Source organism: Colletotrichum gloeosporioides (assembly GCF_011800055.1).
Source record: "Colletotrichum gloeosporioides strain Lc1 chromosome Unknown consensus_66, whole genome shotgun sequence".
Classification (NCBI taxonomy): domain Eukaryota; kingdom Fungi; phylum Ascomycota; class Sordariomycetes; order Glomerellales; family Glomerellaceae; genus Colletotrichum; species Colletotrichum gloeosporioides.
The window spans coordinates 1,543,577-1,565,200 of NW_025544711.1; the positions used below are offsets into that span (position 1 = coordinate 1,543,577).

Consider the following 21,624-nt stretch of genomic DNA (forward strand, 5'->3'; position numbering starts at 1 on the left):
GTAGATACTTAGCTAGACTGCCGTTGTGCAGAGTACATAAATCCACTGGTACATAGTCTCTGAAAGTCTGAAAGTCAGTCGCATCAGTGCTTGGTTGAAGTGGTACGATTGCCACTGTGCATGAATCGTAGTTTGCCATCAAAGCTGGTAGCCTTAGTCACAGAATTTTGCCGTATATTGAGCTGAGGGCATGGGTTGTTGATGGCCAAGAGACTGGCATTCGTGTTCAACTTCCCAGAGCTCGGCATGGGACCATGCGTTCATTTGCGTGCCAAATTCTCTCGGTCGACTTATTGCGTATCGAAAGCAGCAGCTGACATGAAGTGAGAATAAGCTCATCAGGGCGATATGAAGCCCGTTATCGTAGAAAGGGGCACGAGCGCAGCGGAGCTTTTTGGTGATGGTCGCAAACTCAAATTTCAGAATCATGTTTATCCACCAGGGCCACCCATCTTGACCGGGGGTGTTGACGCCTGTTGGCGCCAGCTGGCAGGAGTCACTTCAGTTGTGCAGAATTGTGAAGAACCAAGCACAGACCTACACAGAGGCAAGAAAAAAAGAAACAAAATACTCGGAACGGCAAAACCCGCAGCCGGAGAGCTCGGAATTTCTCGTCGGCAATTTCCATATCGTGATGGATTTTTCTGGCATCAGCGACGCCGTCAAACCCCCACGTCCAGCAGCTCTGCCTCGCGACGACTGCCCCGTCCGACCGCACCACATCCGCACTCGCTACACGTGCGAGATTCGACATTCCGATTCTCTACAACCTCTTCAATCTACAATTTCCACCGCAGAACCTGCTGCGACTAATACGTCAACATGGTGAGTCTCCATTTGCCGCCCCCTCCCCTCCGATGCGCCACCGCATCTTCCGCCTCCACCCCGAACCCGCCGGAACCCCCAGAAACACCACTTCAAAACATCGCACAAGCTGTTCAAGGTGCTAATGAGTCTTGCTTGTGATCAGGCCTATCGCCTCGTGACCCAAGTCCTCTTCGTCGGCACCCGCATCGTCGGCCGCTCCTTCGCCGCGGCCTACAAGCAGGCGCAGGCCTCGTCCGAGTACGCGCGCGCGCAGGCCAAGAACGGCAACGGCGGCGGCGTGGCGGCTAAGGCGAGCGGCGCGGGCGGCATGACGCTCGACGAGGCGTGCAAGATCCTCAACGTGGACGCGCCCAAGGAGGGCGCGAGCAATGCGGGCGAGGTCATGGAGCGCTTCAAGCGGCTGTTCGACGCCAACGACCCGAAGAAGGGCGGCAGCTTCTACCTGCAGAGCAAGATCCTGCGCGCGCGGGAGAGGTTGGAGAGCGAGATCGGACCGCTGGTGGAGAAGGAAGAGGCAGAGGCCGAGGTGAAGGAGGGGTTTAAGCCCAAAATTTACAAGGACCGGTGAGCGGTTGGGGTTGAACCTGGGGGCTTTGCCCTGGTTCTGAGGAGGGACGATCGACGACGGAATGAGGACGGGGGGGCTGAGAGTCTTTTTTGCGACAAGGCTTGAGAGGGCCCTCCTGGATCAAAGGAACTGTATTGGAACAACTTCACTCGACTCCGCATGGCATGGCGTTTTGGGCAGGGTGGATTTGTGGCGCGGCACCGCCTGCATTGGCATGGTTAGACGATAAAAAAAGGGTTGCGCATGTGTTAATACTGTACTATAAGAAAAGACAACCGCCGAGGTGAGGGGTTTGGACCGATCAGAGGTCGTTAGAGAATGCAGACCTTGTGTTCTACTCATTGATGGATTGAGGCTACATGTTCTGCGTAGCATGCCGCGCGGACATCATCTTTCGCTTGCCTTTATCGAAGCCGTTCCGCGACGTCCAGACGGACAGGGGAGACAGTGTACAGGCCAAACACGAAGAGGCTTCATGGTTAGTCGGTAGTCATGCTTTCCCCCTTTCTTGAGAACAGAAGTGATACTTTGTTTTCGGTTCCAGGGGACAGCGGCGGTCTCTGTGATACACACTGAAATCTGATTTTCCAAGCCTGGCGTATTTCCGATGCTTTGGTGCCGACTTGAGACTCTCTGCTGGGCAATGCTTCGGGCCGTAGCTTTCCAGAGATCAGTTGAGTCAACGGTTCTCTTATCCATTCGTCATCCTGCGGGAATGCCAGCCTCGAATCTTGTCAGGGGCAACCTTCATCTCTAAAGTGTCCCTCTCTGCCCATGCTGCATCAACCCGAGAATCAAGGACACCCTCTTCGGGCTGGAGTCAGTGTAAGACTAGGATCAAATCGGGATATTGGTGGTGCACCGGTTGGCCACGGGTGGATAACCCAGATGTGTGAGCAGGGTGCGTTGAGCGTTGGAGGAGTTCTGCTACGCAGTCAAGAACCATGGGCATATGTCCGAAGAAGCCACAAGTACGTCGTCCCATTAAGCCTTCTACATGAGGTCTACGATACATTGGAGAGCAATCCCCGGCTCTTTTCCCACGTAATCCCCAGAAACTGGTCGCTGCCTTCTGAAACCCTCTGAACATATCCAATATGCTTCGTCTGCTACCCAAGCCGATGAGCCAGAGAAAATGTCTGGGGAGAGGCTGTCCGGGCTACCATACTCAGACAGCTGTACTTTTTCGACCTCCGTTTAAGCCCGAGGGGAAAGACGAGAGATCTTCGAAAGTGGTTGTCGAGCAGGCCATGGAAGAAAACTGTCGAGTTGCATGCATTAGCAGACCAATGAACGTAGTTAGTGGCGAGCTGTTGGACTACTTAGCTTCTTGAACGTGTGGCCAAGACTGAATTGTCTTGACCACCAGGACCCCGACCCACTGATTGAGGTTCGGCCGCATGGTATCCCGGAGGGTGTGTACGACCAGCGGCAATGCTAAAGGAGGCAAAAGTTCCAAAAATTACCGTCCGGTGCACAGGCCTGAGCTCACACTCAGGATCCTAGGACCATTACAGCCCCCGGACCTAAGGTGCAAGGTAGATGATTTCGATGACACTGCTGACCTAGCAAACAATGAAAGCGGTCATCCACTTGACAACGAATACAGCGACGACAAGAGAGGTTCGGTGCCGAAGCTCCTCAACTCCAAAGACGTGCCGGAGCGAGCGCTCAATCGCCCACCCTAGCGCGGGCACGAGCACCCAAAGGAGAATGCAATGGCGGAGAGAGGGGATAGGAAACATGATGATAGTACGATGGGTGTGAGATGCTCTCGGTGAAGAAGAAAGGGGGAAGAAAACGGACGTCGATTCAGACACTCGATATTTTATGCAGGTCAAGCAAGGCCTTGGTAACGTCCCAAGGAAAGAATGGCCATGGTTTAATCCAGGGGTGGGAAAGACGGCCCCTCCCAAGCACAACGTAATGGTGTCAGAGTGGAAGGAACCTGGACGTCACACTATCCTTCGCAGCAACCTGTGACTTTGAGAAGGAGCGCCCTCTTGAGAACAGCTGCATTTATTAGAGGAAGGCGAAGTAGAATACACGGGTAGGTCGAGTAAAAGTCAGGTAACCCCAAAAGCGCCCCTTCCATGACAGAAAACGTCCCAGCCAAAGAGGCAGCCAGCTGTTTGGCGTGACTGCAAGGTTGATCTTTAGAGCTCTTGCAGGAAAAAGCAATGCAGATGTCATGTAAGGTAGTCTCAAACCAGTCCTCACCTGCTGTGACAACGAGAAGAAAGAATCGATCGACCATGAACCTGTCTGTTTCCTGGCAGGGCAAAGTGTAACGGAATGGACACAGGTGCGTTGTCAGCCACAGCCGAGAGTTGCCAGGCCCGAAAGATGGCACTGAGAAGCATTACTTAGATCATTTCGCGTCTTGGAGAAATCTGCGAAGACCTTCGGCAAGCGTCAGCGGCCTTGAGTGGGTCCATCATGTCGCAAGGAAGCCGGTGCGAGATAGCGAGTCTGTTGGAAATGGTATGTTAGCGGGAGTAGAGCGATAAATTGCCTGACGACTTACTATACACATCAGGATCCAGGCAAAAACAGTCATTGCTAGAGGCAAGAGCGCAGCCTTCCGCATAAAAGACTGAGGCAGCGACCCTAGAAGACCAATCACGCCGAGAAACGGGTAGAAAATGAGATAGAAGCTGGCTAACTTTGCGAAAAAGCAAGCTTCCATCCCTTGTAAGCGACTTGGCCCCGGCGAAAAGAAGCCCAGATGCGGGGGAATGCGCAGATAAGTCGTTTGAATCGTGAAGCATTGCTCGCCGATAGAACGAAACAGCGGCTTGTCACAGTCTCGAGAAGGATCGATGTCAAAAACCCAGCTGTAAATATTATACCCAGCGTCTGCCAGGATTGATAGGGTCGCTCCGTTCATTGGAGGTTGTCTCGGCTACAGATTTGTCTGTATTGCAGGTTTAAATAAGAGAAGGAAAGAAAAAGGAAAAAGCAGTAGGGAGAGAAAGAGGTATCTGCCTCTTTCTGACTTCTCCTCTATAAGTTCGCATAGCGGGTCATCGCCTGCAGGCACCTTGTGAACCGTCGTTCAATAAAGCCGCCTACCTTAGTGCGGATAGTAGGTCAAGCCACTCCTCTACTGGTTGGTTTTAGTGGTAGAGGATGGGATAGCATTATGACGTGAAAAACCTCCTGTTATTCAGAGAAATGATGTGAGCTTGAGTGCCACATCTTTTAGGGTTATTAAAGACGAAATATCAATTCCTAGGCAGAATGCTTTTACTGTATTTCCTGGACCTGTCATAGGCACAACCTTGATGTGTTGTCTGTTAAGCGTTCGATAAAATGTTGGTTCCTGACTTTAGAAACAAACGAAGACCACATGACAACTCCTTCAACCTTAGGCGGGCCCCACAAAATCTACAGCAAACTCACAATCCAGGACGACCAAAAGCAAAAAGCCAAGATCTCACGATCCCGTCATTGCTCAGAGGCGGATTCGAACCGCCGTCAACACGGAGCGCTGTGTGATGAAGACCACAACGTATCATCCTAACCAACTAGACGATCTGAGCGAATGATTTTGTTCTTCCTTAGGAGCGTTGACGGGCCCGCAGTGGAATGGGTCTATGATAGTAGGGCTTTCTGGAGTGGAGCAAGCGACGAGGTCTGAATGGAGGCGTCTGAGAAGATCTCAGATCCGCAACCGGAGGATTTAGGCTTAGTTCACGGTGGGTTACTTGATGTGAATGAGTTTGTCACACTATAAGCATAACAGCATTAGCTGTGATAGATTATGAGATTTGAGGCTAAGGTAACGAATTCGCGCGTGCAACTAATCGGAGACAGACGGCGGCCAGACGAACCCCTGTAAAGAGCTGCAACTGCGTGCAGTATACCAAGTACCCTTGCGGGGCATATGCTCTCAACATATCAATCCTGACTCAGGCTACACTGTTGATCAGTTGGGTTGAGTTAGAGTAGCAACGATCAGTTGCCTTTTCCCGACTAGAGGAGGGACCTCAATCACTACAACCGCTAATAAATACTTGTGGTATCTGGATCCTGAAGACTCGCAAGGCTGTGGTTATCACGCAGCATTGAAGATTCATACCTAATATCTCTATAGCTGTATGTTCAGATTGCGGGGTCATATATCACTAAACACAAGGCTAACATCGACACTCATACGCACACATCCTCCCTACATAACAGCCAGCTTCATACTTCAGCCTCGACTCTTATCACGACTGCGAAAAGCCTACAGTAGGGCTAGAAAGTGCTTCTTCGACAGCCGCCAGTCTGCCTCTGCCGCTCTCTGTGCAGTGGTTCGCCGCTAGGCGTACCAAGGCGTCAGGCAGCCAGCCTATGCCCCGCTGTCATCCCCCATCAAGATCAAACACATTTCCCAACCACAACCTACTATCGCAATAGCAAAGACAATGGCTTCGGTTTGTAGACTCGACATTGTCGCACACAGCGCAATGAATGGCCTTCATAAGAGGATGAAAGGCACCGAAAATACAAGCGGAGAGTTTGTGGAACTGGAAGGAATGCTGCGAGACATGAGAGTGCACTTGCCGCAACGCACATCATGCCACCCGAGTAGTGCCTGTGCTTCTCTGCACTCTGGGAGTGAGACGACTTGGGAAATGGAAAGCCGAGAACTCACTGAAGAAGAAGTGTATGACGTGTGGACCTGCGTCGACAGGGCCCGGCGAACCTTGGTACTGGGCGGCAAGAATGGAGCAGCGATATTAAAGATCCAGGAAGACCTCACGCTTTCAAAAGATGAAGAACGGCAGCATGTGAAGTGGAAGGCCCCGGTGACAGTGGCCATAGTGAACGAACAGCCATGTCGCGTTGAAGGGAACACCACTTCACCCCTTCCGACAGGCATGATTGATTGGCTGGCACGCCGAGCAACAATTGCAATGATGGAATTACCGAACTGCCTAAACGAAATAGCCATCGAGCTGGGAGCTAAGCCTGGCAGAGCCCGAGGCAATAAAAGACAGTTGAGCACTTTCGCCAGCCTAGCAGATGCCGACGCTGGGGGACCATTCACGTCTATTTACAGCGAATGGGAGGCTGAGATGGAGGCAAGAGCGCCAAAATTTTCACTTGCCCGCAAATCTACTATCGCGGTACCCCTGAAAACGTATTCGGCCGACGTGCCTCGTTTCTTTGACAAGGAAACGCAGAGGCGGCTGAAGACAAACGCTATGGGAGACATGCCGTTGAGGCTAATCAACACAACAACTGGAAAGTTTGAAATTGGGCATGGAACTGGCAGATACGCCGCTCTTTCCTACGTTTGGAAGCAGATGAGTGATCTCGACACGGTCCTCGAGCCCATCTTGAACCCTGTGAGAGAAGCCGGTATACACTGGCTGTGGGTGGATCAACGGTGTATTTTGCAGGAAGACGACCAGGATAAGGACACTGAAGTGCCTAAAATGGGCAAATACTATGGCGGGGCTGCCGTCACAGTGGCACTGGTACCCGAAATACGAGAATTGGATAAGCTTTCAACCATCCAGATGGGAGAATATGCCGACGAAGAGGGTGTGAGGACATGGCCCGATTGGAAAGAACAGCTGGCATTTGCTTGGTGGACGAGCAGAGTTTGGACCTTCCAAGAAGCGGCACTCAGCGAGAATCTGGCAGTCATTGCACCGGGAGCGTCCAGCAACATGGATACGATCATCTGGGCGTCCAACGTACGCGACATGAGACAAGACGGGCAAAAGATTCTGTTCAGCGGAAGGCAGGGGACGAAAGATGTGTGCACCGGGAGCGGTTTCTTTGGCTGGAAATATTATCACCACAGCGGATATGGATGGCCGCGGGCCGTGGGATCACAGGGGAAGATGGAACTAGGTGACATCTGGGACATGACCGTCGGCAGGGATTGCTTCAAAAGTCTTGATCGAATTTACGGGCTACTTGGCTGCCTGGCTGGCGCAAGCTCAGTGACAGTGGATTATGATATGGACGAACCTACGCTAATGTATCAATTGGCCAAGGCTGGGATGTTGCGAAGCGAGGTTATGGTAGGTATGAAGCCAGCTACCAAAGACGGGATGTGTTGGATGCCCCAGGAAATAGGTCACCTACACCCATGGGCTCTTGGTCGGGTGGCACAAGGGGGGAAAATGAGTATGCTAGGCCGGCGGCTGCTAGTGAGGGGGCGGATAATGAACGTCGCTCAGATAGAGAGATATTGCAACCTGAGAGTGTCAGATGGAAAATCGAGGCTCGTGGTTGATACTGGGGCTAAGGCTGAGGTGGTGGTGTTAGAGGGAGTGGCAACATCATGGCTTACATGGCATCGAACTGCTGGCTCAAATTCTAGAATGAGACCAACAGATAAAGCCAAGCTTTGGTGGTCCCTATGGCTCGTAGGCTGTTCTCGCCATTCCAGCCAGAAGTGTCGTAGGAGATGAGTTGGGTTTCCTAAATATCCTTGCTTGCTCTTGTCTCTGAGTAGTGGCCATTTAGGTCATCAAGTCAATATACTGAACTGTTCTTAGATTCAATACAAAATAGGGGGACGTGGTAAAAAGTAATCTCCAAAGCTTTTCGATTGACAAGTATCTCCAAAAATACCTAGCCTCTTTCTGTGATGATACTTTGAGAAGGTGGAAAAGCTATCCGGTTAAAGCCTACATCATCGAATAATCTAATTAAGAGTACTAGATTCAGCATCCTAAGAGCATGGAGTTTATAGTGACCATTCGATTTAACTTGTAGGAAATACCATAGCCTGAACGCTTAATAGATGTAAATGGTATCGAGCGCAGCGTGACCGGAACATTTCAAACAATTCAGTTTGATGGGATTCAGGAGCTTTCAGATATTTTGTCATACCGCAAGCTTGCCAAGTTCACAGATTTGCGAAGTCCACCCTCGGCAAGACCTCAAGTATGTTCATCAACTACCCTGGTTCAAGCTAGCGACCCAATAAAAAGCAGCGACGCAATTCGCGACCTCGGACTTGCAGCAGAACTTTCTTTTTCTGCAACGATCAGTGGCGAAAAACAGATCCCTTCCCCTGCTAGCGGCCATTGCAATTCATCAAGATGGCTGGGGTCTCGTAATTCCTCTCTATCTCGCGTTTTCCCGCCCAGCACACCCAATGGGAAGCTGGACATTGCCCTGCACGGCACTGGGGCCGATGTGTCTCAGGGTCGCATCGCACATCGCACCACGTACCGAGCATCTCAAGGCGGATTGGCGCGATAGAGGTGCAGCGGCCAGATCGTCTAGTCGTCTTGGCATTGTTCATGACCCGGTCGTGTTACCGAAGACTTTTCTAGGCAGCGTTTCCCCCTCTTGACAGAATTTCCCCCATCGTCCTCAAAATTTGTATGGCGATTACAAGTTGAAGTGTCTTCGTGAGAGTCGACAGCATGGCACAAGCCGACTTTATCGAGATGCAGCAGCCCAAGGGCGAGTACGCTGCGGTGAACACCACAAGCTCCTCAGAGAAGACAAGTGGCAGCGCTCACGCGCAGGTCGATGACAATGTCGGTTCTTCGCTCAGGGTAAGCAACGAACCCCAATTCGATATGAAGCCCGAGTAGACGTCTGGTTCTCTAGACTCTGACATCGCACGCAGAGACTGTTCTCATTCTGGCAACTTTTGGCGTTCGCCCTGATTTTCATGTCATCATGGGAAGTCATGGCGATGGACATGGGAGCAACCTTTTACAACGGCGGACCGCAGACGCTTGCTTGGGGCATCATTCTCGTTGTCGTGGGGGCAATGGCCCAGGCACTCTCGATGGCGGAACTCGCAACCATCCAGCCGATTGCCGGGGCTCAGTATCACTGGACTCATTTTCTCGCTCCCGAGAAGCACCGCAGGTTCATCACGGTAAGCCTTACCCAAGTTTCCAAACCAAACCAGGAAGATAATGCTGAGACGATGCTTACTGCTTTCAGTGGATGCAAGGCTGGGTCACCTGGTTCGCCTGGGTCTCCGCGCTCGCCGGCTCCGCCGCCTCGGAAGCCAACATCATCATGGGCCTCGTCGTCACCAACTACCCGTCCTACTCCTTCCAGCCGTGGCACCTGACGCTCGTCATCGTCGCGCAGCTCGTCGCCTGCGGTCTGATCAACATGTACGCCTTCCGCACGATCCCGTGGATGGAGCTGCTCGCGGGCGTGCTGCACGTCGTGCTCTGGGTCATCATCGTCGTCGTGCTGCTCACGCTCGCGCCGCGCGCGAGCGCCGACTTCGTCTTCTTCGAGCGCACCGTCAGCTCCGGCTGGACAAACGGGTTCGTGTCGTGGAACATTGGCATGCTGGTGCCGGCGTGGGGGTTCATCGGGTTCGACGGCGTGGTGCACATGTCGGAGGAGGTGCGGCGGGCGAAGCAGGCCGTGCCGAGGGCGATGTTGTGGACGATTGTGCTGAATGGGATCATGTCGTACGGGATCATCTTGGCGATTTTGTTTGCGATGGGCGAGCCGGATGAGGTTTTGGCGTCTGATTATCCCATTATCCCGCTGCTGTTCAACGCGGCCGGTGCCAAGGCTGGGACGGCGATGGTGTGTGGCCTGTTGATTATCACGTTCTGCGTGGTTGCGGCTTCGCTGGCGTCGGTGTCGAGAATTACGTGGGCGTGGGCTCGAGATGGAGGGCTTCCGCGGTACTTTGCCAAGATCCATCCCAAGTACCGCGTCCCGGTCAGGTCTGTCTGGCTGCCCTGTGTCATCGTCACCCTGCTCTCGCTGTTTACGGTTGGCAACAACGCCACGGCAACCATCTTCTCGGCATTCACGGCTCTGTCGTCTCTGGGTCTGTACAGTTCGTACATCATAGCCATATCATGCATGCTTCATGCCAGGATGACGGGACGTATTGGTCACGGTCCGGGGTACGAGGTGCAGTACGGAGGATGGTCGTTGCCGAAGGGCTGGGGAACGCCGATCAACATTTACGCGCTGCTTTGGTCGATGTACCTAAGCATCTGGCTGCCGTTCCCGCAGACCGTCCCCGTCACGGGTACGGAGATGAACTACGCCGGCCCGGTGTATGTTGTCGTTGTTGTTGGTGCGGTGAGCTTCTGGTACACCTGGGGTAAGAAGCACTGGCCTGGGTTGAACAAGACTGCCATTGAGAACGTCGAAGCACATGATTAGTCCATTGAAGCTTAGAAGGACATTGCACATAGAGAAGGGACTTTGTAATTTGCGAGGTATTCTATTTAATGGAATCATGGTGTTATTAGACGCTTAGACTAAAGTTCAGAACTAAATCTAATTCAACACATGCACTGGCCTAGTCTGTACTTGGATACATAATGGCTTCTTATTGCGAGAAGAGAATTGAGTTTTGCTTAACGCAGTAAAAGTCTCAACCTCAGTGCAACTCCCTACTGTGGTTTCATGACGAATGAGAACAACTTCAGCCGGGACCCTGCAGCTGACCTGCTCCATCTAGTTGCTCCAGAGATGCATTTTGCAGCAGGGCAAGTGTATGATAAGATAATATGTGGGCTACACTTGAGGGATGGAATTGTTGGAATGCGAATGAGAAGGAAGCTGACAAACGACGGGCAAGTTTTCTTCTCTTTCAAGACACGATAGGCCATGTTGTTCCTTTCTACAGAATCATGTGCTGCCTGTTGGTAAGCCTACGTGGCTGTTCAACGTGTTCTTTGCTGCCTGCCTAGCATACAAATGAACTCAGACAGACTGTAGCCTGAACTTCCAGTTCCCGTTCGACAGTTCGTTGGCTACCCATTCCGAAAATTCCTTTGATGGTCTCAGTGGCATTTCTGAAAGGGGCATTCCGGAGGGGTAAGTTGGGGCCCTGGCCAGGGTGCGGGACCGACAGGCGCTAACAGCATCACATGCCGCTTGGATACGGGGGAGACCTGGGGGTAAAACATGGTTCCTGTCGGGTAAGATGGGCATTTGACTTCGTCAATGGACGCGTACTCGCAGTTCTGGCTGATCCAGGCAACCGTCAACCAGAGACAGGTGTTTGTCTCTTTGGCAGACTCAGGCACGAACCTTAGCGTTGCCACATATATATCTTTTGTCAAAGACTAGGTGTTCATTAAGGGGTCTCTCGTGGTATTAAAGACGGCATCGTGCCTCGGTGAGCCCTGCAACAGCCCACGGACCGAGATGAGATGAAAACATGAGTTGTCGAGTCGTCCCTGCCAGGTCCGGTTTCAGCATTGCTTAAGTGATCGTTATCGGCTTATCGGACGCCCCTCAATGACGTCGGCCAATCCAGGTGCAGCAGGCACGCACTAGGATCTCATCCAGGCCCCTCCCTCCCTCGTTGCGACGCCCCTCCGATCAACCGCAAGTGCGCGGCTTCTAGCGGGTAAGGTGCGCCCCCAAAACGATCCCCGGTGCGCCCCCCTCCAGCCCCTTCAGCTCGCCCCGCTGCATCCGCCAAGGTGAGAGCTCACTTGACCTGGAGAGAAAGTGCTTGCACCGTGACCTGCTCTGTCCGCGTGCTCAGGACCCCCATTCCCCACCCTGTCACTCACCTCACCTCTCTCGTCCTCCGAGCGCCGACACTAGTTGCTGCTGCTGCTGCTGCTGCTGCTGCTGCTGCTACTGCTACTACTGCGCCTGCACCGGCTGCTTGCATCTGCACCTCCTCCCAACTCTACTGGTCGCCGCCGTACAAGTACTATTCGCCTGCCTCGCCTTGAGACCGACTTTCCGTCTTATACAGCGCCCTGACGGCATCATCTGGGACGTGGGATCTGGAACCCTTCGAACGCAGGCCCCCGACTCTTACTTGAACCTTCACCTCGACTCGGTCCGGCCAGGCCATCCCGTCTGCGCACCCCCTCGCCTGACGTCGGCTGTGCTGCCCTGCTGAGCTTCTTCCATCAGGTTCCCGCTGCCGCTGCGCGTGCGCTGACCGATCCGTGTGCAAGGCTGCCGCCATCCATCTCTTCTTCGCTGATACAACATCTCTTTCTCTCTCACACACCTTCTCGACCTTTTCCCTACCTGCTGCTTCCCTTATCGATACTCACACCCGAAGCGCAACCATGTTCGACATATTTGCCCATCTCTTATCGTGAGTACAGCCCGCGCGGGGCACCCTGCCGCCCCTCCGATCCCGTTCTCCCCAATGCTCTCCCCCGTACTTCTCTCTGAGGGAAGCCTCCGCCGATTCCGGACTACTCACTGACTTCGCGACACCGCATCGCAGTTCCATCGCATCCTTCCTCTTCCCCCTCTTCGCCTCTTACAAGGCCCTCAAGACCTCCGACCCCGCCCAACTGACACCATGGCTCATGTACTGGGTTGTCCTCGCGTGCGCGCTCCTCGTCGAGTCCTGGACTGAATGGATTCTCGTCTGGTATGTCGCAACTACTTCTCCTCTGAAATTACAACGTTTAACACCACTAGGATCCCCTTCTACGCCTACATCCGCCTTTTCTTCCTCCTCTACCTCGTCCTTCCCCAGACCCAAGGTGCCCGCATCATCTACCAGACCCACGTCCACCCGTTTCTCCAAGACAACGAAGCCCAAATCGAAGAATTCATCTCCGAAGCCCACGACCGCCTCAAGGCCGCTGGCATCGCCTACCTCAAGCGCGCCATTGAGCTCATCAAGACGAACGTTCTCGGCCTGCCCCCAGGCGAGCCCGAACCCGCCGCTACCCCGCCCCCAGCTTCTCAGTCCTACACCCAGTCGCTGCTTGCTCGGTTTAGCGTCCCTGCCGCGCGCTGGGCACCCGCCGGTAACACCGGCACCGACTTCTACAACCTCCTCGCCGGCGCCGTCTCTGCAGCCACTGGTGGCGGCGTGACCGGCCACCCGCACCAGGACCTCTCCAAGTCTGGCAACCTCATCCCGCCGGAGCTGCAGGGTGGCGAGCGCACGAGCTTTATCGCCGCGCAGCGCGAGCGCCTGGCCTTCCTCCTCAAGGTCCTGGAGCGCGAGGCTGCCGTCACCGAGGGTCAGGTGCCTGGCAGGGCGGGAAGCATGCAGCTGGACGGGGCAGACGACGATGAGCCTACGCAGAGGCCAATGAGCGCGCACAGCGGGCTGAGCAAGTCACGCAGCGAGACCGACTTTGAAAAGATTGATGCTGAGAGCGGGGCCGAGGACCAAGACGGCGAAGGGACCGTCAGGCGGAGACAGGGCGGGGGATCGTCGTGGATGCCGTTCGGATGGGGCTCGACGCCGACGGCTGAGAATCCCGACGGTGGGTCTAGCTCTGGCGTGCAGAAGTAGTGTCTCGCTTCTTTTTTGATTGATTCAGGTTACGGAGTTTTGTGGGTTCCACGTCTGATTTTGCTAGATTCGGCCGGGCGGAGCATCGGATGGACAGACTTGTAAGACGTCTTCGGGGACCAGAAAGCACTGCGCTCCCTCAATCCCCTCTCGTTAGGGCCGAATAGACGGGGCTCACCGCTAACAGTCGATGCCCCTTCTCACGAACCGATATGAAATATTTCATCAAGGCAAGCTGCTGTTGTCGCTACGTAAAATGCCTATGCGTCTATGCGCGTTTCCCATGCCATATCATCTGGTCTATTTATACAGGAGAGATTCCCATCCAATCGTACATTTGTGTTGTGGTCCTTGTGGCTCTATACACTCCCCCACCACCCGTTGCATCTTTAGCTTTTCTTTTCATGTTTTTGAGATAATCACTGCGTCTTCTTGAACGGGTACGCAATGGGCACATCCTTGCGGGTCCACACGAGCTTCTTCTTGCCCGTGGTGACGTGCTCGCACCACACCTCGAGAGCGTACTCCTTCTTGAAGGCGCGGATGAAGACGGGGTCCCACAGGTCCGAGGCGATGCCGAGGTCCTTGCAGCAACGCATCAGGGCGTTGGATTTGCAGCCCTCGACGGCGGAGGGGAGGTTCTCGACGTTGAAGTAGCCGTTTTCGCCTTGTGCCTGGGAGATGAATCTGTATAATAGTAGAGTTAGTGTTGCTGCCCTGTCGTATGCCATGCTATTCTACAGAGAGACACGGGCAGCGAGGGGTTGTCAGGTTTACGTACCGTCCTTCAGCAATGAGCGCATACTCCCTCGTCACGATCCTCTCGCCGACGACGACCTCGCCCTTGGGCACCAGGCCCCAGCCGCCGGGGCCGAACGCCTGGTTCAGGATGCGGCGGTACTTGATCTCGGGCAGGTAGATGATGCCGTCGGGCTTGACCTCGACGTCGGCGGGGTTCACGGGCTGCAGCAGGATGTCGACGACCTCCTTGGGGAAGCGCGCCGTGCCGAGGCCGTAGTATGATCTCGTCCAGTCGACGACGCCATTGCCGTTGCCGTCCTCGCTTCCACTCGCGTTACCGTTGCCGTTACCGTTGCCATTGCCGTTGTCGAAGGGCGCGGTTGGCAGCGGTGTGGAGGAGGAGAGCGAGGGGCCGATGGCGGCGTCGGCTTCGGGGGTCGCTGGCGGAGGCGGGGTTGGTGGTGATGGCGGCTTGGGGGCGGGCTTGGTGTATGGCTTCTTGACTATCGGCGTCGCAGTGCGCGGGGCGGCGGGCTTCGGGGCGGGTTTGGGGGCTGTTGCTGTCGCGGCGGCGGCTGCTTTTGTGCGTGTTGTGGTGGTGATTCTGGCGATTTGGGTGGCGGGGCGGGTGAGGCGCAGGAGCGGGCGGAGGGCTTGCTGGGAAGCCATGGCGGGGATCATTATGGGGTTTGTATGCTTTTTGCAAATATATCAGGAGAACGAGAGCGGTAGAGAATGTTGGACGGAGCAGGCGGCGCAAATGGGTGTTTGCGCGCTGTCGATGGTGATATCGTGAATGGGCGGCGGCGGCGGGCGACTGGTGATTGAGAGATTGAAATTTGGCCGGGGCGGAGGAACGCCGTGCCGTGGATTGGAGCTTGGGCCACCGCTTAAATGGGGACCGTGTGAGCGACGCCTCGGCACTGTTGCGGTCATGGAGCAGTCGGTCAGTCCACTTTGTTCTGAGGGCATCATGATGTTGTTGATGGGAGTTATGTACAGTAATCATACACGAATCGTACACTTATTTCATGTCGAAGAGTTTGAGATCAGACGTCTTTGGTGTCTGTCCGGGCATCGTTCCCCTGCTGCTTCCAACAGCTCTTGAACCGCTCCATCTGGGACGACCCCCGTCGTCAGCTTCGCTCATCACGTTGGCAAGGGGGAAAATTGGACGAACCTCGGCAGTGCACTGTCGCCAGTCCTTCTTTTCGAAGTAGCAGTCTGTCAGTTTCGCATTCTCGTCTGTTGAGCGGCACGTTAGCGCAGGCCATTGCCGGCCGATCGTTCCGTGGCTGGATCGGAGAATGCGGTTGGACGTTTACCTGCGCAGCCGGTGCTGAAGATGCGCTTGTCCCTGCATGGCAACGTTAGCCGCAGTCCCTGCGTTTTTGTTTTGATGGCCGTCGACAATTGTCCTCCGAGATGTTTTCCCTCATCGACTTCACGCCACGAAGGTCACTGTCTCGGAGAAGAGTGAGATCCGTCGAGGTTGAAAAGAAACACGTACCAGTCATCAGGCTCGTCGTCTTCCGCCGCCTTCTGCGCCGCGTCGCTCTCTTGCTTCGACATTGTTTCCTCCTGCTCGATCTTCGTTCCGAGAGTTGAAGTCTGCGCTGATTGACGAGTGCTGGCTTCTTTTACTTCGTCGGATGTGAGGAAGGGAAAAGAGTCAAATTTAGCATTGCGGAATTGTTGGGGTTCAGCACTTCAGGACAGTGCCCCTAAATTTTCGGCGTTTGACTCCCAACCACGGGGCTTATTCACTCACTCACTCACTCATCCCTCACAACTCATCTCACCGGCCATCGCCGAAATCACACAATGGCGCCTCGGAAACTGAACGTGCTGGTCTACAGCGGTAACCAACCTCCCAATCTCATTCTCCATACTCAAACTGACACCCACGACAGGCACCGGCACGACCCTCGAATCAGTCCGCCACGCCCTCCTCACCCTCCGCCACCTCCTCTCCCCCACCTACGCCGTCATCCCGCTCCCGGAGCCCGCGCTGCTCAAGGAGCCCTGGCAGGCGACCTGCGCGCTGCTCGTGATCCCGGGCGGCGGCGACCTGGGCTACTGCCGCGTGCTTAACGGCGCCGGCAACCGGCGCATCGCCGAGTTCGTCCGCAAGGGCGGCTCGTACCTCGGCTTCTGCGCGGGCGGGTACTACGCCTCGCGCAAGTGCGAGTTCGAGGTCGGCGACAAGACACTCGAGGTCATTGGCACGCGCGAGCTGGGCTTCTTCCCGGGCACGTGCCGCGGCGGCGCGTTCAAGGGGTTTGCGTACCACAGCGAGAGCGGTGCGAGGGCTGTGAGGCTGAGTACGGCGGAGGGGGAGGTGGTGAGCTATTATAACGGGGGTGGGGTGTTTGTTGATGCGGCGGGGTGTCAGGGGGTTGAGGTGCTTGCGAGCTATGCGGATGAGATTGATGTTGATGGCGGGGATGGGAAGGCTGCAGTGATTTATTCCAAGGTTGGGAATGGGCATGTCGTTCTCACAGGTCCTCATCCCGAGTACGTCCCTCGGCCCCTTTTTGGTGGCTCAGCTAACGGCATCCAGATTCGCCGCAGCAAACCTGCACCCCCAGCCAAAGATCCCCTCCTACGAAACCCTCATCGCGACGCTAGCAGCAGCAGACGCAGCCCGCATCTCCTTCCTCCGCACCTGTCTCACCAAGCTCGGCCTCGACGTCAGCGCCGACCCGTCCGCTCCCCCGGTGCTCTCCCGCCTGCACCTGACCTCGGCGAACCACACCGAGGTCGCCGAAACGCTGGCCTCCTGGGAGGAGGCGATCACGCGGACCGGGGACGGGGAGGAGTATATCCACGGTGAGCACGACGTCTTCCGCATCGAGAAGCAGGCCACGCGGTTCAGCGTCGAGGATCTGCGGGAGGCGCTGCCGTCCGGGGCCATGGACTACGACAAGGTGGTCAAGGTCATCGTACCGCACGAGGAAGCGTGGCCGGTCGTCAAGGAGACGCCGAGCTTCAACCACCGGCTTTATTACAACAGCTTGAAGGGGTACCGCGAGAAGGAGAAGGAGGCGGAGGAGTGGGGCGATACGTTGTTGTATGGTGAGGTTGTGACGAGCACGAACACGCTCATGGATAAGTATGTTTTCTCTTTGTATGTGATGTGAAGACGTGCTGACTTTGGCAGAAACAATAAGCTCCTGTCTTGTCTTCCAACCGGCTTCACACTTACGGCGGCAGTTTCAGTCGCCGCCCGCGGCCGAGGCACGAACGTCTGGATCGCGCCGCCCGGAAGTCTGCTTTTCTCGACGGTCATCAACCACCCCGCTCACCTGGCCGCCTCTCACCCGATCGTGTTCCTGCAGTACATCTCCGCGATCGCCATCGCCGAGGCCGTGCAAACGTACGATGTGGGATGCGGTGATATCCCAATCAAGCTCAAGTGGCCCAACGACATCTGTAAGTCTTCTCAAATATCCCTTTACTCAGAGAAGGTCGTGACTAACCACAACCACAGACTGCCGCGACCCCGCCTCCTCCCCCTCGGACCCCTCCTACGTCAAGATCGGCGGCATCCTCTCTACCTGCAGCTACTTCCAGGGTTCGTACCAGTGCGTCGTCGGCATCGGCATCAACACGACCAACACGCGCCCGACGACGTCGCTCAACGCCATCGCGCCGGCCTCGCTCGCCGGCGGCTTTCACATCGAGACGCTGCTCGCGCGCATCCTGCCGCGCTTCGAGGCCATCTACGCGCAGTTCCGCCGCGAGGGCTTCTCGCGCGACCTCGAGGAGCGGTACTACAAGCACTGGCTGCACTCCGGGCAGACGGTGACGCTGGAGCAGGAGGCCGGCGCGCGGGCGCGGATCGTGGGCATCACGCGCGACTGGGGCCTGTTGAAGGCGGTCGAGGTGGACCGCGACGGGCGCGAGACGGGGCGGATGTGGGCTTTGCAGAGCGATGAGAATAGTTTTGATTTTTGGAAGGGGCTGGTGAAGAGGAAGTTGTAGTTTGCGTACGGCGTCTCCGATCATCCGCCCTCGTGAGTCTGGAACATCGGCTGTTGTGGGAGACTTGTCGAGGATCCGGGACAATTGACTACCGATCTTACTCTCGTCAAGGAGAATGGTGCCAGGAACCGTTCCATGCTTGTGGGCACGAAAATATCCCGTGAATGACCGACGGGGACATCTTACGGGACCCATTTAGGAAAGCAGAAGTCCATCTCGCGATGCTCCATCCCCGGACCTGAATCTTAAAGCCGTCTTACCTGCATGAACATCTCATCCTCGTCCACCCCAGTCGCTTACACCTTGGGAAATTTGAAGTACTCAAAATTGTACCTTGCAGCAAGTTCTCGCCCGAATTGTCCAAGCCCGTCGTACACTCCCCAAGTCAGCCCACGCAGGCTACCCATTCCGGCCGCCCGGCACACAGCGGAACCGCTCCGCACACGGCCCACATAACCCCCGTCCCCCGATCCTGCCGGCGGTCAGAATCCCTCCGCCGATGACCCGATTGCTATTAAATCAGCGCACGTCATGATCTTCTCCCCGAGCCCAGAAAAACCCGCCGAAGCCCTCCAGCCAACCAAAGTCCCCAAAAACCCACAATGATCATCGCCGCGAACGCTGGAATGCTAGCGGCACGTGGCGCTCGGCTAATAACCCCCCAAGCTCATCGCGTCCCCTCATCGCAGCTCCCGAAGCTCTTCATCGCGCAACGGAACCTCACCTTCATCCACAACAACGCAAGACGCAAATCTCAATCACCCTCAACGTCCACCAAACGAAAACTCACAATGGCGACCGAAGAACAGCCCAAGATTAAGCTCTACTGGTCCGCCCCGCCTTCACCTCCTCAATTGAAGTCCACCACACTAACCCCAAACCCAGGCTAAACGACTCCCGCGCGCAAAACATCCTCTGGCTCCTCGAGGAACTCAACCTCAGCTATACAACCGAGGTCTTCCTCCGCCAGCCCAACCGGCTCGCGCCGCCGGAACTCACGCAGGTGCACCCGCTCGGCAAGTCGCCCGTGCTTGAAATCACGCCACCCAACGGCGGCGAGCCCATCAAGCTCGCCGAGAGCGGCTACATCACGCAGTACCTCGTCGAGCACTTCGGCCAGAACAAGCCGTCGCTGGTGCCGCGCAAGTGGAAGGACGGCCAGGAGGGCAAGGTCGGCGGCGAGACGGAGGCCTACGCGCGGTTCCAGTACCTGCTGCACTACGTCGAGGGAACCTTCTTCCCGACGCTGGTGCAGTACCTCCTCTTCAGCAGTAAGCCCTTTCTACCGCCCCTTGATTTGTATGCTCTCACTGCGCGTGTCTCGCTAATACCACCCAGTCCTCAAATCAGACAACGTCCCCTTCTTCATCCGCCCCATCACCTCTCTCGTCGTCAACAAGGTCATGGCCCTCGTGCTTTTCCCCAACGCGCAGAAGAACCTCGCCCTGCTCGAGTCCTATCTCAAGACCGCGCCGGGCGTGCCCGACGGCAACGGCTTCCTCTGCGGCCCGGAGCTCAGCGCCGCGGACATCCTGCTCAGCTTCGGGCTGACGACGGCGGACCACCTTGGCGCGTTCGACGCGATGGGCACCTGGGAGGGCGGGTCGGCGCGGGCGGCGTATCCGGGCGTGGCGGCGTACATTGACCGGATCAAGAAGGAGCCTGGGTACTTGAAGGCGAGGGAGAAGGCGAAGGAGATCGAGGGGCGGAAGTAGAGTCCATGAAGGAGAGAGCCGTTAGGAGAATGAGAATTGAACGATCAATTGTTTTGGCGCCCATCAAACCTGAGACGTAGATGAATTTTGCTATCCGGGCGGAAAGTAGGCATGGACGATAATAGGGACGATAGGGACGATATCAACAGGGACGACGGGGACGACGATGACGACAGGGAGTACAGTAACAGGGACCATGATAACAGGGACGATAGCGACGACAGGAACAACAAGGATAACAAATTTGTTTTATATTAAAAGAACTGTCAGACCTAACATAATAGTTATCCGCCCAGTTAGCTAGAAGTATCCGCCCGGATAGCAAGACTATAGATGAAAGGTTGGACGGTTTGCTGCCCAGTCCCGTGATCTGAATGCATGTCTCGGACGTAGTACCGCAAAGTAAACTCAAAGAGGCGTCGAGGCGTTGGGGAAGTGCGGGGAGCTAATACATCATCAACACAACCACACTCTCTTTCACTTGTCTAGCCAAATGCCCAACAGCAGCCCTCGTCCACAACACTGCCAACTTCTTGACATCAATTGACTCACAGCCATGGCCCCAAACATCCCCCCACTCATCGCTCTGGAAGAGCACTGTATCGCCCCCGCCCTTCTCCCCGAGCTCTCCGACATATATGCAGAACAGCTCAAACACCTCCCCGACATTGCCGCGCGCCTCACGGACGTCGGCCCGCTCCGCCTCGCCGACATGGACAAGAACCAAATTGCGCTGCAAGCCGTCTCCCACGCGCCGGGCCTTGCTTCCCGTCCCGCACGGATGAGCGTCCTCGCCAACGACACCCTCGCCGAATCCATCCGCGCACACCCGCGCCGCTTTGTGGGCCTAGCAGTGCTGCCGATGGCGGATCCCCCGGCTGCGGCGGCGGAGCTGAGGCGGTGCGTCAAAGAGTTGGGGTTCGTCGGGGCGCTGGTCGATGCACACGCCGATGGGACGCATTACGACGCCAAGAAGTTCTGGGAGGTCTTCAGGGTCGCGGCGGAGCTGGACGTGCCGATCTATCTCCACCCGACGTGGCCGTCGCAGGTACAGCAGGAGGCGTACGACGGCAACTTCGAGCTTGGGGCGGCGAAGAGCTTGGGGACGAGCGGGTTCGGGTGGCATCAGGAGACGGGCCTTGCTGTGCTTAAACTCTTCGCCGCGGGGCTGTTTGACGAGGTCCCCGGGCTGAAAATCGTGATTGGGCATTTTGGGGAGATGCTGCCATTCATGATGGAACGGGTTAACAAGTTGTCGGTCAGATGGGGACCCAGGAGGAGGGCGTGGAAGGAGGTCTGGGAGGGCAATATTTGGCTTACCACGAGCGGGGTCTGGGGCATGGCGCCACTGGCTTGTGTGTTGCGGAATACGCCTATTGAGCATGTGCTGTACAGCGTCGACTACCCGTTTGAGAAGAGCGAGAACGGGGTCAAGTGGATGGAGGAGTTGAAAGGGAGCGGGCTGGTAGGGGAGCAGGAGTTGGCCATGATTGCGCATGGAAACGCTGAGAGGCTGTTCAGGGTCAGGATCAAAGATGGGCAGCTGGGATGAGGCTTCCGCAGTTGAAGCTCTTGCTTCCAGC

General features: G+C 55.8%; 7 protein-coding genes across 7 annotated transcripts; 6 read left to right on the forward strand and 1 right to left on the reverse strand.

The window, feature by feature from the left end:
• Positions 1-348: 348 nt before the first annotated feature.
• On the forward strand, positions 349-1,396 carry GCG54_00015049 (Mitochondrial import inner membrane translocase subunit tim16; the record flags this gene model as incomplete). The annotated part of the gene is made up of 2 exons (XM_045414866.1): positions 349-495; positions 908-1,396. The coding sequence occupies 2 exons, from the start codon at positions 349-351 to the stop codon at positions 1,394-1,396; spliced, it is 636 nt and encodes a 211-aa protein (XP_045260988.1).
• Positions 1,397-8,781: 7,385 nt separating this feature from the next.
• Positions 8,782-10,519, forward strand: GCG54_00015050 (uncharacterized protein; the record flags this gene model as incomplete). Its single annotated transcript, XM_045414867.1, has 3 exons — positions 8,782-8,916; positions 8,991-9,248; positions 9,317-10,519. The coding sequence occupies 3 exons, from the start codon at positions 8,782-8,784 to the stop codon at positions 10,517-10,519; spliced, it is 1,596 nt and encodes a 531-aa protein (XP_045260989.1).
• A 1,883-nt stretch (positions 10,520-12,402) lies between these two features.
• GCG54_00015051 (Receptor expression-enhancing protein 4) lies at positions 12,403-13,598 on the forward strand (the record flags this gene model as incomplete). Its single annotated transcript, XM_045414868.1, has 3 exons — positions 12,403-12,431; positions 12,567-12,716; positions 12,767-13,598. The coding sequence occupies 3 exons, from the start codon at positions 12,403-12,405 to the stop codon at positions 13,596-13,598; spliced, it is 1,011 nt and encodes a 336-aa protein (XP_045260990.1).
• Positions 13,599-14,017: 419 nt separating this feature from the next.
• GCG54_00015052 (Mitochondrial genome maintenance protein) lies at positions 14,018-15,911 on the reverse strand (the record flags this gene model as incomplete). The annotated part of the gene is made up of 5 exons (XM_045414869.1): positions 14,018-14,285; positions 14,380-15,035; positions 15,520-15,584; positions 15,665-15,696; positions 15,850-15,911. The coding sequence occupies 5 exons, from the start codon at positions 15,909-15,911 to the stop codon at positions 14,018-14,020; spliced, it is 1,083 nt and encodes a 360-aa protein (XP_045260991.1).
• Positions 15,912-16,163: 252 nt separating this feature from the next.
• On the forward strand, positions 16,164-18,326 carry GCG54_00015053 (Biotin--protein ligase; the record flags this gene model as incomplete). Its single annotated transcript, XM_045414870.1, has 5 exons — positions 16,164-16,200; positions 16,253-16,856; positions 16,903-17,454; positions 17,503-17,774; positions 17,833-18,326. 5 exons carry the CDS (start codon positions 16,164-16,166, stop codon positions 18,324-18,326), a joined length of 1,959 nt encoding a protein of 652 aa, XP_045260992.1.
• A 668-nt stretch (positions 18,327-18,994) lies between these two features.
• GCG54_00015054 (Glutathione S-transferase 1) lies at positions 18,995-20,041 on the forward strand (the record flags this gene model as incomplete). Its single annotated transcript, XM_045414871.1, has 3 exons — positions 18,995-19,155; positions 19,212-19,597; positions 19,665-20,041. Coding segments are annotated over 3 exons (924 nt in total), but the record flags the coding sequence as incomplete, so codon positions are not given.
• A 556-nt stretch (positions 20,042-20,597) lies between these two features.
• Positions 20,598-21,593, forward strand: GCG54_00015055 (Decarboxylase orsB; the record flags this gene model as incomplete). The annotated part of the gene is made up of 1 exon (XM_045414872.1): positions 20,598-21,593. One exon carries the CDS (start codon positions 20,598-20,600, stop codon positions 21,591-21,593), a length of 996 nt encoding a protein of 331 aa, XP_045260994.1.
• Positions 21,594-21,624: the final 31 nt, after the last annotated feature.